This window comes from Cnephaeus nilssonii (assembly GCF_951640355.1).
Source record: "Cnephaeus nilssonii genome assembly, chromosome: 8".
Classification (NCBI taxonomy): Eukaryota; Metazoa; Chordata; class Mammalia; order Chiroptera; family Vespertilionidae; genus Cnephaeus; species Cnephaeus nilssonii.
In genome coordinates, this window is record NC_137079.1 from 86,708,574 (window position 1) to 86,723,063 (window position 14,490).

At 42.4% G+C, this 14,490-nt stretch overlaps 1 protein-coding gene and 1 long non-coding RNA gene across 3 annotated transcripts in view; one reads left to right on the forward strand and one right to left on the reverse strand.

The window, feature by feature from the left end:
- The window catches only part of LOC307104620, a 186,116-nt gene extending 179,021 nt beyond the window's left edge, over positions 1–7,095 (reverse strand). Inside the window, exon 1 of the long non-coding RNA XR_013813917.1 lies at positions 6,657–7,095. This is a non-coding gene — a long non-coding RNA (uncharacterized lncRNA). The remainder of the gene's footprint in view (positions 1–6,656) is intronic.
- RB1 (RB transcriptional corepressor 1) overlaps positions 1–14,490 on the forward strand; it is a 196,880-nt gene that overhangs the window by 52,382 nt on the left and 130,008 nt on the right. For both annotated transcript variants that reach the window (XM_079779607.1, XM_079779608.1), the window contains exons 5-7: positions 2,950–2,988; positions 4,144–4,211; positions 13,829–13,939. In XM_079779607.1, coding sequence (XP_079635733.1) covers positions 2,950–2,988; positions 4,144–4,211; positions 13,829–13,939 — 218 coding nt within the window. The remainder of the gene's footprint in view (positions 1–2,949; positions 2,989–4,143; positions 4,212–13,828; positions 13,940–14,490) is intronic.

Consider the following 14,490-nt stretch of genomic DNA (forward strand, 5'->3'; position numbering starts at 1 on the left):
CACTGCCTTCTGATGGTCATTGTTTCTAATGAGAAGATAGCTGTTCATGTTGGAACATTTTTCTTTGGCTGCTTTCAAGATTTTCTCTTTGTCTTCCATCATTTTTACTTTGATACATCTGGGTGTAGATCTCTTTATATTCATCCTACTTGGAATTAGTGTTGTTTTTTTTTTTTGATATATAGAATAATGTTTTTCATCAGATTTGGGAAAATTCCAGCCATTACTTCTTTAAATATTATTTCTGCTTCCCCTCACTCTCCTCCTCCCCTTCTAGTACTCCCAATACCCTATATATTGGTATATTTTTTGGTGTCCCACATTTCTGTGAGCCTCTTCATTTTGTCTTTTTCTCTTTGTTCTTCAAACTACTTAATCTCTTTAACTCTGTTTAGCGATTCTTCTGCCAACTTGGATCTATTGTTGAGTTCCTCTAGTGAATCTCTCATTTAGGTTATTATACCTTTCAACTCAAATTTCCATTTGGTTATTTTTAAATAACTTATGTCTCTTTATTGGTATTTTCTGTAGGATGGGACATTGTCAGCATATATTTCTTTCTCCTTTAAGCCTGGTTTCCTTTAGTTCTTCAAACATATTTATAAAAGCAGCTTGAAGTCTTTGTTAAGTCTGACACCTGGGTTTTTTAAATGCAGTTTCTGTTGCCTGCTTTTTTCCTTATGTAGAGTTCACACTTTCATACTTATTTTTGCAAAGTGGCATTTTTGATAACATTTTGGTAACTCTGGATAGATTCTCCTCAATCCTGGGGCTTGCTGTTGTTATTCTTTTCTTGTTTATTTGTCTAGTGACTTAGCTGTAAGAGTTCAGTGAAGCCTATTTATCCCAGAGTGTATAGCTTCTGATATTGCTCCTCCATGTAGCAATGGGCATGTGCACAGTCACTCTGAGGTGATAGTGGTTTTAGTGGGGTTCTCTTTGATGATCTTTTCCTCTGATCTCTCTTGTTAATCTAACTGCCTTGGTTGCTATTGCACCTAGCTTTTACTTTCCATTGATTACTGATTGCTTTATTTTTTGACAATGCCCTGGGTATTGGTGGAAGTGGGGTTCTTGGGGAAATGGGGTTAGTGGGGTTGTAGGAATAAGTATTTCTGGAGGCCCTCATGAGTGGATGAGATATAGGACAAAGCTTTATTTTCATGGAATTACATTCCTGGATTTCTAAAGTTCCCTTTCCCTTGGTTCAGTCATAGAAGAAGTATAGCTGGGGTTTCAGTAAAGCTAGAAGCAAAGCCAATGTCCAGAGTTTCGTTTCCATGTTGGAGCCAGGTCCAATACAGCATCAGGCAAGTTGCAGTCCGTTAGTCCATTGTGTGTGTGAGTCCATGGCTGTGGGCCATATGGGAGAACGCTGGAGAGCGCTCCCGAAGTAACAAGAGTCCTAAGGGTTCTGAAAGCACAAGGGGATTAAATATTAAATATTGTTTAGGGGATTAAATATTTCAAATTATCTGGAGCTTGCAGTGGCCACACACATTCTAGCCAATGACCTTTGTTCCAAGGAGTGACTGACAAGCAAGTATTGCGGGAAGATTGCTTATAATGTCTGGCCTTCCCTTTGCTCCTTTCCTGTTATTAATAATTAGGTTAATTAAAACGGTATTAGTCTGATCCATTTAAATTTGGTTCCCTTTGCAAGAGTAATCTTTGAATCCAGTCTTTAGGTTTGTTCTAACCTCAGGAGAGCTTTTCTTAGCTTTCACCCTGGTTCTCTCTTAGATGGTCTAGGATTTAGGTTGTTGCTCTCAAATAGCTACCAGCTTTCTCTTACTTGCTTACCACCAAAATCTGCGTTGTTTTCAACAGGGCTTTTAGCCTTGATTGTTTCTACACTCTGTTCCAATGACTTATGTCTCTTTATTTGATATTAATTGAAGTTAATTCCCTTGGAGAGAGCTTCAGATCTCTCTGTTCTTAAGGCCTATCTCTCCCCTGGACAACACTTTTGTGCCGCTACTCAGGAGATGAGAGTGGGAATCGTGTCCACCTTTTTGAGTGACACCTCTGCTTTAAGAGTGTGGTGCTAAGAAGGGGCCACAATCCCTTGTCTTCTCAGATTGCCTTTACTGGTTGGAACCGCTGTCGTATCAGCTAACTGGAGTAAGGGAAGTCAGGGCCCCAGTGATCTTGATCTGCTCTTCCTGGATCTTTGTCCAGGGAGGAAGGGAGCCCCAGACCGCTCAGTTTGTCTCACATGAGTATGAAAAGTGCTGGTGTCTTGCGCTTCCCAGAGAGATGGTCCTAGGCTGGGAGCTCAGGAGAGAGGGAGCCTTGTGTCTTGGCTGCACCTGCCCACGTTAGAGCTTTGTGATGCTGGGATAGAGAGGAGGAGGAAGTGAGTTTTTCTTTAAATTCCACAGACTATCATTGTTCTTACCAAGATTTAGTAAATTTCCTTGAAGAAATGTTTCTATTTTTGCTTTGTATAACCTTAGGAAAATTTCCAGAGACTTTAAATGTTTTTGAATAAATAATTTTCACCAGTTATAGTTATGACACTAGAAACAATTCTATGAAGATCCTTATTTTGCCATTCTGGAAGTCATTGTCCTAAAAAAGTAGGTTTTATTGTACTTTTCAATTGTGTTATTTTAGTGAGACTATTTGTTAATAGGTTTTTATGACCTGATCTGGGATTCTAACAAGATCAAGGTTCAATTAAAAATGTACAGATGAGTTACAGATGCACATTTGAAGTCCAATCCTTTTGTAATTAGATATTACCATGATGTGTGTGAAATGCCATAGATGGAAAAATATACTTTAACTTTGTTTTATAATGCTATGATTTTTTTGTTTTTAAAACATATACTTCTTAAATAAGATTAATAAAGCCTGATAAAATCTATTTTTAATTTATGAAAAATATTACAAAGTAACTTTATAAAAAGCCATAATGTTAATATAATTATTTTTTCCCTTCAGGACATGTGAACTTATATATTTGACGCAACCAAGCAGTTTGTAAGTAGTTCAGTGCATGTTATTTTTAAGAAAGATCTTTCTGGAGTGATCCCAAATATGTTGATAATGTCAGGGTTAGTTTGATTGATTATAGCATGCTTCTTCATAAAGTAAGGTTATAGTTCTAAGCCCAACAGATTATTTATCTTCTCATAAAGAAAAATCATATGAAATACTTGCCTTTTACTATCCGGGGGAACTAATAAAGTGGAAGTTGTTTCAGTGCAATGTATCATCAACTCTGGGAAAACTGCACGTTCATTGACTCAATCTTTATTGAGGTTCTATTACAGGCATATTCTTTTTTAAAATCCTCACCCTAGGATATATTTTTATTGATTTTAGAGGGAGAAAGAGAGAGAGAGAGAGAGAGAAGCATCAATGTTAGAGAGAAACATCGATTGGCTGCCTCCCATACATGCCCTGACTAGGGGGTCGAACCCACAATCTAGATATGTACCATGACTTAGAATTGAACCTGCACCTTTTGGTGTACTGGATCATGCTCCAACCAACTGAGCTACCTGGCCAGGGCCAGGCAAATAATTTTTGTGTAAAAAATAAGTATGAACACCTATATTAAAATTTCCAAAATATTTTTTAACCTATAACACATGTTCCAACAGTATACCCATGTAAGATCTCTATAGAGTTTTTCTTTGGAAAAAGAATGAGTAGTATATGAGATTTTCTGCCCCATTCAAGTAGTAGTATTGAAGATGATAAATATAAAGGAAAGTTGTATATTTATTAACTCTATTCATTATTAACTTCACTTGTTAATTCCAACAAGTGAATGAATCAGTGAACTAGAATAACCCAAACCTCTATTTTTCTGCTTACTATGTTGATTTTCATTAGATAACAGAGCAGAAAACTATTAAGTAACTGGAAACTAAGTACAGTATAGTATACTATTTCCTGTGCATAATTAAATTTTGTAAATAAAATGTTTACTACTATGGGCACATTATTACCTTGGTATAAACACTAACTGAGACAAAGTAGTAAGTTCAAGTGCAAATTGTGCATTTAAAATAGACTGTATTTTATTATGTAATCAATTCTGCATTTTAAAAAGTGTGTGTGGGAGGGAATCAGGTATAGATAGAAGCTATAGTAAAAATTTTTTTCTCCTTTCTGATTGCTTACTAGGATATCTACTGAAATAAATTCTGTGTTGGTGCTGAAAGTTTCTTGGATCACATTTTTACTAGCTAAAGGTAAAGTCATTATGTTTGTTACATGATAATGTTTCAGATGTAATAATTGATTAAACTTTTGGACTAAGCTCAAAGTTTTATTCAATTTAATGTTGCCTCCCCCCTCTCCCTATTAACTACAATTCTTTCTGTGGCTTGTTAACTATTAGCAAGTCCTTGTAATTCTAATATTGAATCAACATTGAAAATATTTCATTTCTAATATCCACTCCTCTTTTCTTTCTAATTTTTAAAGAATGATCTTACTGATTTTATAAACATGATGTGTACTTAAAAGAATTCAAATAATACAACAAAATGCAAAGAAAAACAGAAAAGTTACCCAAAACCCATCCAAAAATAATCATCATTAAAATTATGGGGTTTCCCAAAGCAATGTAATACCCATCAAAATCCCAATGACATTTTTTAAACAAATAGAACAAAATATCAGATTTGTATGGAATGACAGAAGACCCCGAATAACCAAAGCAATCCTGAGAAAAAAATAACAAACCTGGAGGTATCACACTATCAAATACTACAGAGCAACACTGATCAAAGCAGCATGGTATGGGCCAAAAAAACTTATACTCAGACCAATGGAACAGAATTGAGAACCCAGAAATAAAACCACATGTATATGGGCAAATAATTTTTGACCAAGGAGCCAAAAGCATACTATAGAGGAAAGAAAGCCTCTTTAATAAATAGTGCTGGGAAAACTGGAAAGCCATATGCAAAAGAATGAAACTAGACTATAGTGTGTCACCAAGTACAAAAACTAAAATGGATCAAAGACCTAAATATAAGATATGAAACAATAAATTACATAGAAGAAAACATAGGTACTAAACTTAATACCTTGGTTTTAAAGAACATTTTATGGATTTGACCCTGAAGGCAAGGGAATTAAAGGCAAAAATAAATGAATGGGACTATATCAAACTAGAAAGCTTCTGCACAGCAAAAGTAACCACCAACAAAACAAAAATGCAACCAACCAACTGGGAGAAGATATTTTCAAACAACAGCTCTAACAAGGGACTAAGACATGGTGGCCAAGAAATGGAAAAAACTCACCTGTCCTTCAAAAGATAGGTGGATAAAGAAGATGTAAATATATACAATGGAATACTACTCAGCCATAGAAAAGATAAAATACTGCCATTTGTGACCACTTGGATGAACCTTGAGAATGTTACGCTAAATGAAATAAGTCAGCTAAAGCTAAGAACCATATGATTTCATTTATACGTGGAATATAAAACTGAAAGCCATATACATAGATAACAGTATGGTGACTGCCAAAGGGAAGTGGGTAGAGGGATAGTAAAGGTTAAAGTGGACCAAATATATGGTGAAGATGATATGACTTTGAGTGGTGGACACATACTGCAATGTACAGAACATATATCATGGAAATGCACACTCAAAATCTATATGAACTTTTTTTTGAAATTCTTACTGAGGATATGTTTATTGATTTTTAAAAAAATATTTTTTATTATTGATAGTATTACACATATCTCCCATTTCTCCTCTTTACCCCCCTGTTTATTGATTTTAGAGAGAGAGAAACATCGATGTGAGAGAGAAACATTTATCGGTTGCCTCCCGTACATGCTGTGAACCTTCTGGTTCATAGGTCGATGCTCAACCACGGAGTCATGCCTGCCAGGCAGTGTTTTTCTTTTTTTTAAATTTATCTTTATTGTTTAAAGTATTACATTGATGTCCCCTCTTCCCCACTCTTGTCCCTTCCCCAGGCCTTCACCCCACTATTGTCTATGTCCATGGGTTATGCATATATGCATATACTAGTAAGTTCTTCAGTTGATTTCTTCCCTTCTCCACCCCCGCTCCCTCTGAGGATCCTTAGCTGGTGTTTTTCTTATGTATTGACTATTTTTATCTCAAGCCTTCTGTTTTGAGCTAAACTATGTTTGTAATGGTGTTATTTGGTTCTCAGGTTTTTCTTAGGTTGTCTAGCTCCTTGTTTTTATAAAATGTGTTTTTTTAAGTTAGTTCAAGGACTCAGGACATTTTCTTCTGATAGATTATCTTTCAGATTGGGTTTTCTATCTGATTTCGCCCCCTTCTCTGTTGTGATTATATTTCTTCTTTTCTGTGATATGTTTGCATAATCTCTGTGCTTTTCCCCCCATGTAACTAGAACTTCATGTGGGCAACCCTGACCGTATGTTCTCTTTTCTTTGATGCGGTGTGAATAAATTTCCCTTTACTCACTTTGCATTTTATCTATGACTAGAGGCCCGGTGCACGAAATTCGTGCACGGGGGGGGGGGGCAGCGGGGAGTGTGTCCCTCAGCCTGGCCTGCACCCTCTCCAATCTGGGACCCCTCATGGGATAACCAGCAGTTGGACATCCCTCTCACAATTCAGAACTGCTGGTTCCTAACCGCTCACCTGCCTGCCTGATTGCCCCTAACTGCTTCTGCCTACCAGCCTGATTGTCCCTAACTGCTCCCCTGCTGGCTTGATTGCCCCTAACTACCTCTGCCTTGGCCCACACCTGGTACCCAGGATTCCCTCCTCCAGCTGACCACAGGCACCCAGGATCCGGGCTTCTCTCCCTCTGGTCAGCCATAGGCGCCCAGGCTGGCTGCAGCCTTAGGGGATGGTGGACAGGGGGCTTCGCCTGTGCTGCAGCTGCAAGTGCTGGTGCCCAGGACTGCAGGGTGGGCGGCTTCTTTGTCTCCCAGGCCACAGCCAGCCACAGGTGCTGGTGCCCGGGACTGCAGGGTGGGCGGATTCTCCATCTACCATGCTGTAGCCAGCTGCAGGTGCTGGCACCTGGACCACAGGGTGAGCGGCTTCTCTGTCTCCCAGGCCACAGCCAGCCACAGTTACTGGTGCCCAGGTCCGCAGGGTGGGTGGCTTCTCTGTCTCCCAGGCCACAGCCAGCCGCAGGTGCTGATGCCCAGGACTGCAGGGTGGGCGGCTTCTCTGTCTCCCAGGCCACAGCCAGCCGCAGGTGCTGGTGCCCAGGACCGCAGGGTGGGCGGCTTCTCTGTCTCCCAGGCCACAGCCAGCCGCAGTTACTGATGCCCAGGACCGCAGGGTGGGCGGCTTCTCTGTCTCCCAGGCCACAGCCAGCCACAGGTACTGGGGCCCAGGACCGCAGGGTGGGCGGCTTCTGTGTCTCCCAGGCCACAGCCAGCCACAGGTACTGGGGCCCAGGACCGCAGGGTGGGTGGCTTCTCTGTCTCCCAGGCCACAGCCAGCCACAGGTACTGGTGCCCAGGACTGCAGGGTGGGTGACTTCTCCATCTCCCGGCTGCAGCCAGCCTCAGGTACTGGTGCCGGTTTCTCCATCTCTCCCAGGACGTGGGGCGGGTGGACATGGGGTGGGCAGCTTCTCCAGCTGGCTGTAGCCTGGGATCATAGGGCAAGTGGCTTCTTCATCTCCCAGATCGCATCCACCCTCAGGTACTGGCACCCGGTTTCTTGTCTCCCCCAGGACGTGGGGAGGGCGGCTTCTCCAGCTGGCTGCGGCTTGGGATCACGGGGCAGGCGGCTTCTTCATCTCCCAGGTCGCAGCCAGCCTCAGGCTCTGAGGCCGGGTTTCTCAGTCTCCCCCAGGAGGTGGGGCAGGCGGACCTGAGGTTTCTGCTGCTGGCTGCAGCCTGGGATCACAGGGCAGGCGGCTTCTTCATCTCCCGAGCTGCAGCCAGCCTCAGGCACTGGCACCTGGTTTCTTGTCTCCCCCAGGACGTGGGGTGAACCGCTTCTCCAGCTGGCTGAGGCCTGAGATCACGGGGCAGGCAGCTTCTTGGTCTCCGTGGCTGCAGCCAGCCTCAGGTGCTGGGGCCCGGTTTCTCCGTCTCCCCAGGACGTGTTGGGCAGGCGGACCTGAGGCTTCTGAGGCTGGCTGCAGCCTGGGATCATGGGACGGGCAGCTTCTTGGTCTCCGTGGCTGCAGCCAGCCTCAGGCGCTGGAGCCCAGTTTCTCCGTCTCCCCAGGACGTTGGGCAGGCGGACCTGAGGCTTCTGAGGCTGGCTGCAGCTTGGGATCATGGGGCAGGCGGCTTCTTGGTCTCTGTGGCTGCAGCCAGCCTCAAGCGCTGGCGCCTGACATCTCCAACTCCCAGAGACCTGGAGAGGCTGGGGGGCGGGGCTGCCACCATGTTTTCAGTTTAATTGCATACTCACTCAGATTGAATGGTGGGCGTGGCTGGTGGGCGTGGCTTGTGAGTGTAGCGGAGTGATGATTTGCATACTACTCTATTATTAGATAGATGGGGCGTGGCTGGTGGGCGTGGCTTGTGAGTGCAGCGGAGTGATGATTTGCATACTACTCTATTATTAGATAGATAGATTTGTTTTCCTCCAAAAGGCTATGAGAGCAGGCTTTTTTTTTTTTTCTTTTTTTCTTTTTTAGACTTTTAGTCAGAGGCAGAGAAAGTGGAGAGTTCATCTGGAATGCTATGTGTCTTTTTTAAAAATATTTTTGTATTGATTTCAGAGAGAGGAAGGGAGAGGGAGAGAGAGATTGAAACATCAATGATGAGAGAGAATCATTGATTGGCTGTCTCCTGCATGCCTTTCACTGGGGATTGACCCCACAACCCGGGAATGTGCCCTTGACCAGAATCGAACCCGGGACCCCTCAGTCTGCAGGCCGATGCTCTATCCATCAAGCCAAACTGGATAGGGCTGCTGCGTGTCTTTGATGTTCTGAGAGTTTTGTTAGAATAAACAATAAAACAACACTTCTAGTGGCAGTTATATCCTGTTTTCATAACAGGATTTTAGTTGGGATTCAAATGGTTTTCCCATCTGGAATCTTTGTCAGAAAGTTAGCTATAGTTGTTTACTTTCCTCCATTTTACCCTTTTCTCATCAACAATTTTCACTTTCTCCAAGTAAGAAGAGAAAAGAGATGATATTTTCGGTGTCAGTATCTCAAATTTGCTATTGGTGCTAGCACTTAACCAGTATATTTGTTTCTTTTATTAGATACTAGAGGCCCGGTGCATGACATTCGTGCACTGGGGGGGAGGGGGTTCCCTCAGCCTGACCTGCGCTTTCTCGCAGTCCAAGACCCCTGAGGGGTCCTTAGCGCTGTCATGGAGGCGGGAGAGGGTCCTGCTACTGCTGCTGTGCTCACCAGCCATGAGCTCGGCTTCTGGCTGAGTTGTGCTCCCCCTGTGGGAGTGCACTGACCACCAGGGGACAGCGCCTATGTTCTATGTTGAGTGTCTGCCCCCTGGTGGTCAATTCATATCATAGCGACCGGTCATTCTGCTGTTTGGTTGATTTGCATATTAGCCTTTTATTATTATAGAATTGGAGGAGAGAAATTCTTTTTATTTGACTTCACTCTAGTATTTTTAACTAGAATTCCTTCATATTCTTTACCTCGGTGGTATTTTTAAATAACTTCTTAAGTATATTATTACAAACATATTTTTGTACCATTCCTATAGATCTAGCAAAACCTACCTGATGCAGGGTTACTTATTTCTCATAGTTTCTACACCATCAGTATTTGTTGAGATTGTTTTTTAAAAATATATTTTTATTGATTTCAGAGAGGAAGAGAGAGAGAGAGAGATAGAAACATCAGTGATGAGAGAGAATTATTGATCGGCTGCCTCCTGTATGCCCCCTACTGGGGATCAAGCCACAACCTGGGAACTGAATCATGACCTCCTGATTCTTAGGTCAATGCTCAAACCAGTGAGCCACATCGGCCGGGCTTTGTTGGGGTTATTAATGGTTTATCAGTCTCATATCAAGAAGATAGTGAGTCAAACTTCTCTCTCTCTTTTTTTTTTTAAATCTTTATTGTTCAGATTATTACCGATGTTCCTCATTTCCCCCCCATAGCTCCCCTTCACTCGGTTCCCACACCACCCCAGGCCCTCGCCCCCCGACTGTCCTCGTCCATAGGTGTAAGCTCTTTGTCCAATCTCTTCATGCACCCCCACACCACCTTCCCCCTGAGAATTGTCAGTCCACTCCCTTTCCATGCCCCTGATTCTATTACATTCACCAGTTTGTTCTGTTCATCAGATTTTTTATTCATTTGATTTTTAGATTCACTTGTTGATAGATATGTATTTATTGTCACTTTGTTGTTCATAATTTTTTATCTTTACCTTTTTCTTCTTCTTCCTCTTCTTAAAGATTACCCTTCAGCATCTATATGTATAATAGAGAAATATGTTAATTAACTGGGACGCCGTAATGGATTGACCGGACAGGAGGAGGTTGCACACGCAGAGTCGGGGGCGGGGCGGCAGGAGCCTCCGCACCCCTGCACTGGGGGAGGTCCTTGTCATCAGCTGCCGAGCCTGCTTCAAGGGCCGGAGAGGGAGGCAGGGCTGGACCTGCAGTGGCCGCGGCTGCTGCAGGACCTAGGGAGCCAGGCAGGGCTGGACCGGTGACTCCAGGGTGGCCGTGCAGCTTGACAGCAGACAGCAGGGCCTGCTTGGCTGTAGCCGCGGCAACCTGTGAGCAGGTAAGCGGGCCCCCAGGCAGCACCCAGCAGGGCCTGGTTGGCCATTGCCACAGTGACCCGGGAGCAGGCAAGTGTGGCCCATAGCCAGCACCCAGCAGGGCCTGCTTGCCCATTGCCGTGGTGTGGAGCAGGCAGCCCTCGAAAAGAGCAGAGAACCACGGGGAGCGGGCCTAAGCTGTCAGTAGGACATCCCCTGAGGGCTCCTGGATTGGAGAGGGTGCAGATTGGGCTGAGGGACACCCCCCCATGCATGAATTTTGTGCACTTGGCCTCTAGTTTCATATAATACTGGTTTGGTGGTGATGAACTCCTTTAGCTTCTTCTTGTCTGTGAAGCCCTTTATCTGACCTTCAATTCTAAATGATAGCTTTGCTGGGTAGAGTAATCTTGGTTGTAGGTTCTTGCTATTCATCACTTTGAATATTTCTTGCCACTCCCGTCTGGCCTGCATAGTTTCTGTTGAGAAATCAGCTGACAGTTGTATGGACACTCCGTTGTAGGTAACTGTTTTTCTCTTGCTGCTTTTAATATTCTCTCTTTGGCTTTTGCCCTTGGCATTTTAATTATGATGTGTCTTGGTGTGGTCCTCTTTGGATTCCTCTTGTTTGGGGTTCTCTGCGCTTCCTGGACTTGTAAGTCTATTTCTTTCACCAGGTAGGGGAAGTTTTCTGTCATTATTTCTTCAGATGGGTTTTCAATATTTTGCTCTCTCTCTTCTTCTGGCACCCCCATAATTCTGATGTTGGTACGCTTGAAGTTGTCCCAGAGGCTCCTTCTTCATATCTTCATACTTTTGGATTCTTTTTTCTTTTTGCTCTTCTGGTTGGGTGTTTTTTGCTTCCTCGTATTTCAAATCTTTGACTTGATTCTTGGGATCCTCTAGTCTACTGTTGAATCCCTGTATATTATTCTTTATTTCAGGCCGTGTATGCTTAATTTCTGAATGGTCCTTTTCCATATTTTTGGCTTTCTCACTAAGATCCTTGAAGGTCTCACTAAGTTCCTCGGAGGTTTCTAGAATATTCTTGAGTAACCCTATAACTGTGATTTTGAACTCTATATCCAGTATTTTGCTTTCATTCATTTCTTTCATTTGTGACATGTTTCTTTGTCTCTGCATTTTGGCTGCTTCTCTGTGTTTGTTTCTATGTATTGGGTAGAGCTGCTAAGTCTCCTTGAATGGCCTTGTGTGGTAGGTGTCCTATAGGGCTCAGTTGCTCAGCCTCCCCAGTCACCTGAGGTGGACACACTTGTTGCACCACTTTGTGGGCTGTGTGCACAATCTTGTTGTAGTTAAGCCTTGATTGCTGTTGGTACCACTGGGAGGAATTGACTTCCAGGCCAATTGGCTGTGAGAACCAGCTGTGTCTACAATGGAAGAGCTGCTGTGCTGGAGACACCCTTATGGGGCAGGACTTGCTTCAGTGGGGCTTTGGTGCTCACTAAGTCTGCCCTTTGAGTGTTTCACTTGCAGATGTGAAGAGTTGTAATCTGGTATGGTCTCACACTGACCACTGAGTACACTGGCTTTTGGATCTCCAAGGAGATGCAAAGTCAGCCACTGCCTGGGGCCGCCCAGCAGGAGCTACAGAGAGATCTGCAGATTCCTCTTCTTTGTATTGGGTTTGGAAGTGCCCAGATGAAGTCCAGCTGTGTAGCAAGGCAGGTTGCTGCTGCCGGATTGATTGCTTTGGGGGCTCCCTTACCCAGCTACTGCCTGTTTGACATGTTTTAGGCTGAGAAAGGACAGGCCATTCATATGCCATTCCTGCACACAGCTTGGGTGGGGTTATAAATTGGGTGGGGTGGGGTCTTGGAATCACCAGGGTGGAGCAAACAGCAATGGCTGTCATTCAGCCCTGTACTAGAGCAGTCCCAGCGTAGGAACAATGACCACTGGGTGCACCTCCGTCTGAAAGAAAGCTGCCCATGCGTTCCTGCCCGATGCCAGACAGTCCAGTTTCTCGCCGTATATGTCTGGCTCCCCCCGAGTCTCACCCGGAACTGGAGTTCAGAGCAAGTGGGAGTTTGTATCTCCCTCCCATTTAAAAAAGCAGCGCACCTGGGTGCCAGCCCATTCCATGCCTACTCACCTCCTACCAGTCTCAATGCGCTTTCTTCTTTACCTCTTTAGGTGTAGAACTTCCACTCAGCCAGCTTTCCCACGATTCTGGATGATAGTTGTTCTGTCTTTTATTTGTAATTTTGATGTGTTTGTGAGAGGCAGCAAGTACAGGTGTTTACCTATGCCACCATCTTGGTTCCTCTTCAAACTTCTCTTTTAAAAACAATGTACAACAAAGAGCCATAATCAAATGTTATAGCTATATTTGATCATGATTTGTGTATTTTATATTGCTGTACAATTTTTTTCTAAGGTATTTATTATATGCATTTATTTCTTCACAGTTCTGTATTTGTATAGTTATTGTATTAACTTTCAGGATTTTGTGCTAAATAATTTATAGATGACTTTACAATTATACACTAATTTTGTTTTTCTTAATGGCTTTTGTTATTATAATATTTTGGGTGGGGTTTAAAAGTGAAAATATATGAGGATTCATAAATAAGTAGTATTAAAGATTAGCATATATCATACTTCAAAATTATTTTCAGAATACATTCTTTAGCTCTTACCAAAACTGGAAGTAAGTTTAAAAAAGCAAAAAACCAAAGTAATTTAGACATAAGGACTGAATAATAATAATAATAATATCTAAACTTAAAATTCTCATTATAAACTTTTACTTTATAATTTCATAACTTTATATTTTTATGTATGTCAAATCTGACTGAGTTTTTATAAAAAAATAATCTTTAACATGCCTCTAGTGACTATTGAATAAATGAGTATGTGGATACATCCATACTGACAATTTTCCCTGACTTAAGCATCTTAATCTTGCCCTAGCCAGTGTGGCTCAGTTGGTTAGAGTGTAGTCCTGTGCACTAGAGGGTTGTCAGTTTGATTCCTGGTCAGGGCACATACCTAGGTTGTGGGTTTGATTCCTCTTCTGGGCTGGAGGCAACTGATCAATGTATCTCTCTCAGATCAATGTTTCTCTCTCTCCCTAAAATCAATAAAAAAATAAAAAAATATTAATCTCTAACTTTACTTTAAAATGTGAATCTTTTTTATATTCAGGGGAAATATTACAAATGGAAGATGACCTGGTGATCTCATTTCAGTTAATGCTATGTGTCCTAGACTATTTTATCAAACTCTCACCTCCTGCATTGCTCAAAGAACCGTATAGTAAGTATTTTAAATATTTTGTGCTCCTCCTACTTCATCATTCAGTAGTTGTTTATTAGTGTCTGATACATCCAAAAAGTGGTTTTAGACCCTAGGCTAAGATAATAAATAAATCAGACATGGACTGTGTCCTCAAGTAGTGTAAGATATAGCAGGAGGGATAAGATAAGTAAGCAAGTAATTAGAGTATATGGTAGAAAGTGGTCTGGGCCAAAATACAACAAATACTATGGAAGTTCAGCAGATGAGAAAGTTTTCCCAGCTGGGGAAGAGCAAGGAGGGCCATATAAAGGAGGTGGCATTTGAACTGAATGAAAAAAGTAGTTAGGATTTGAGTGTTGTGGTAAGTTGTGGGGAGGGCATTCCCAATAAAGAGCAAATCAAGGGGCAAGACATAGATATGATTGAAACTGCATGGGAAAGAGTTGTCCATTCTACAGGAACAGATTAAATTTTTATTATTGAGTGCTGTAATTATTATGCGACTAATTTTTTTTGTTATATGAAGTGTATTGATCTGTTTCAGTGGGTGATGAGATGGGAAATGTATT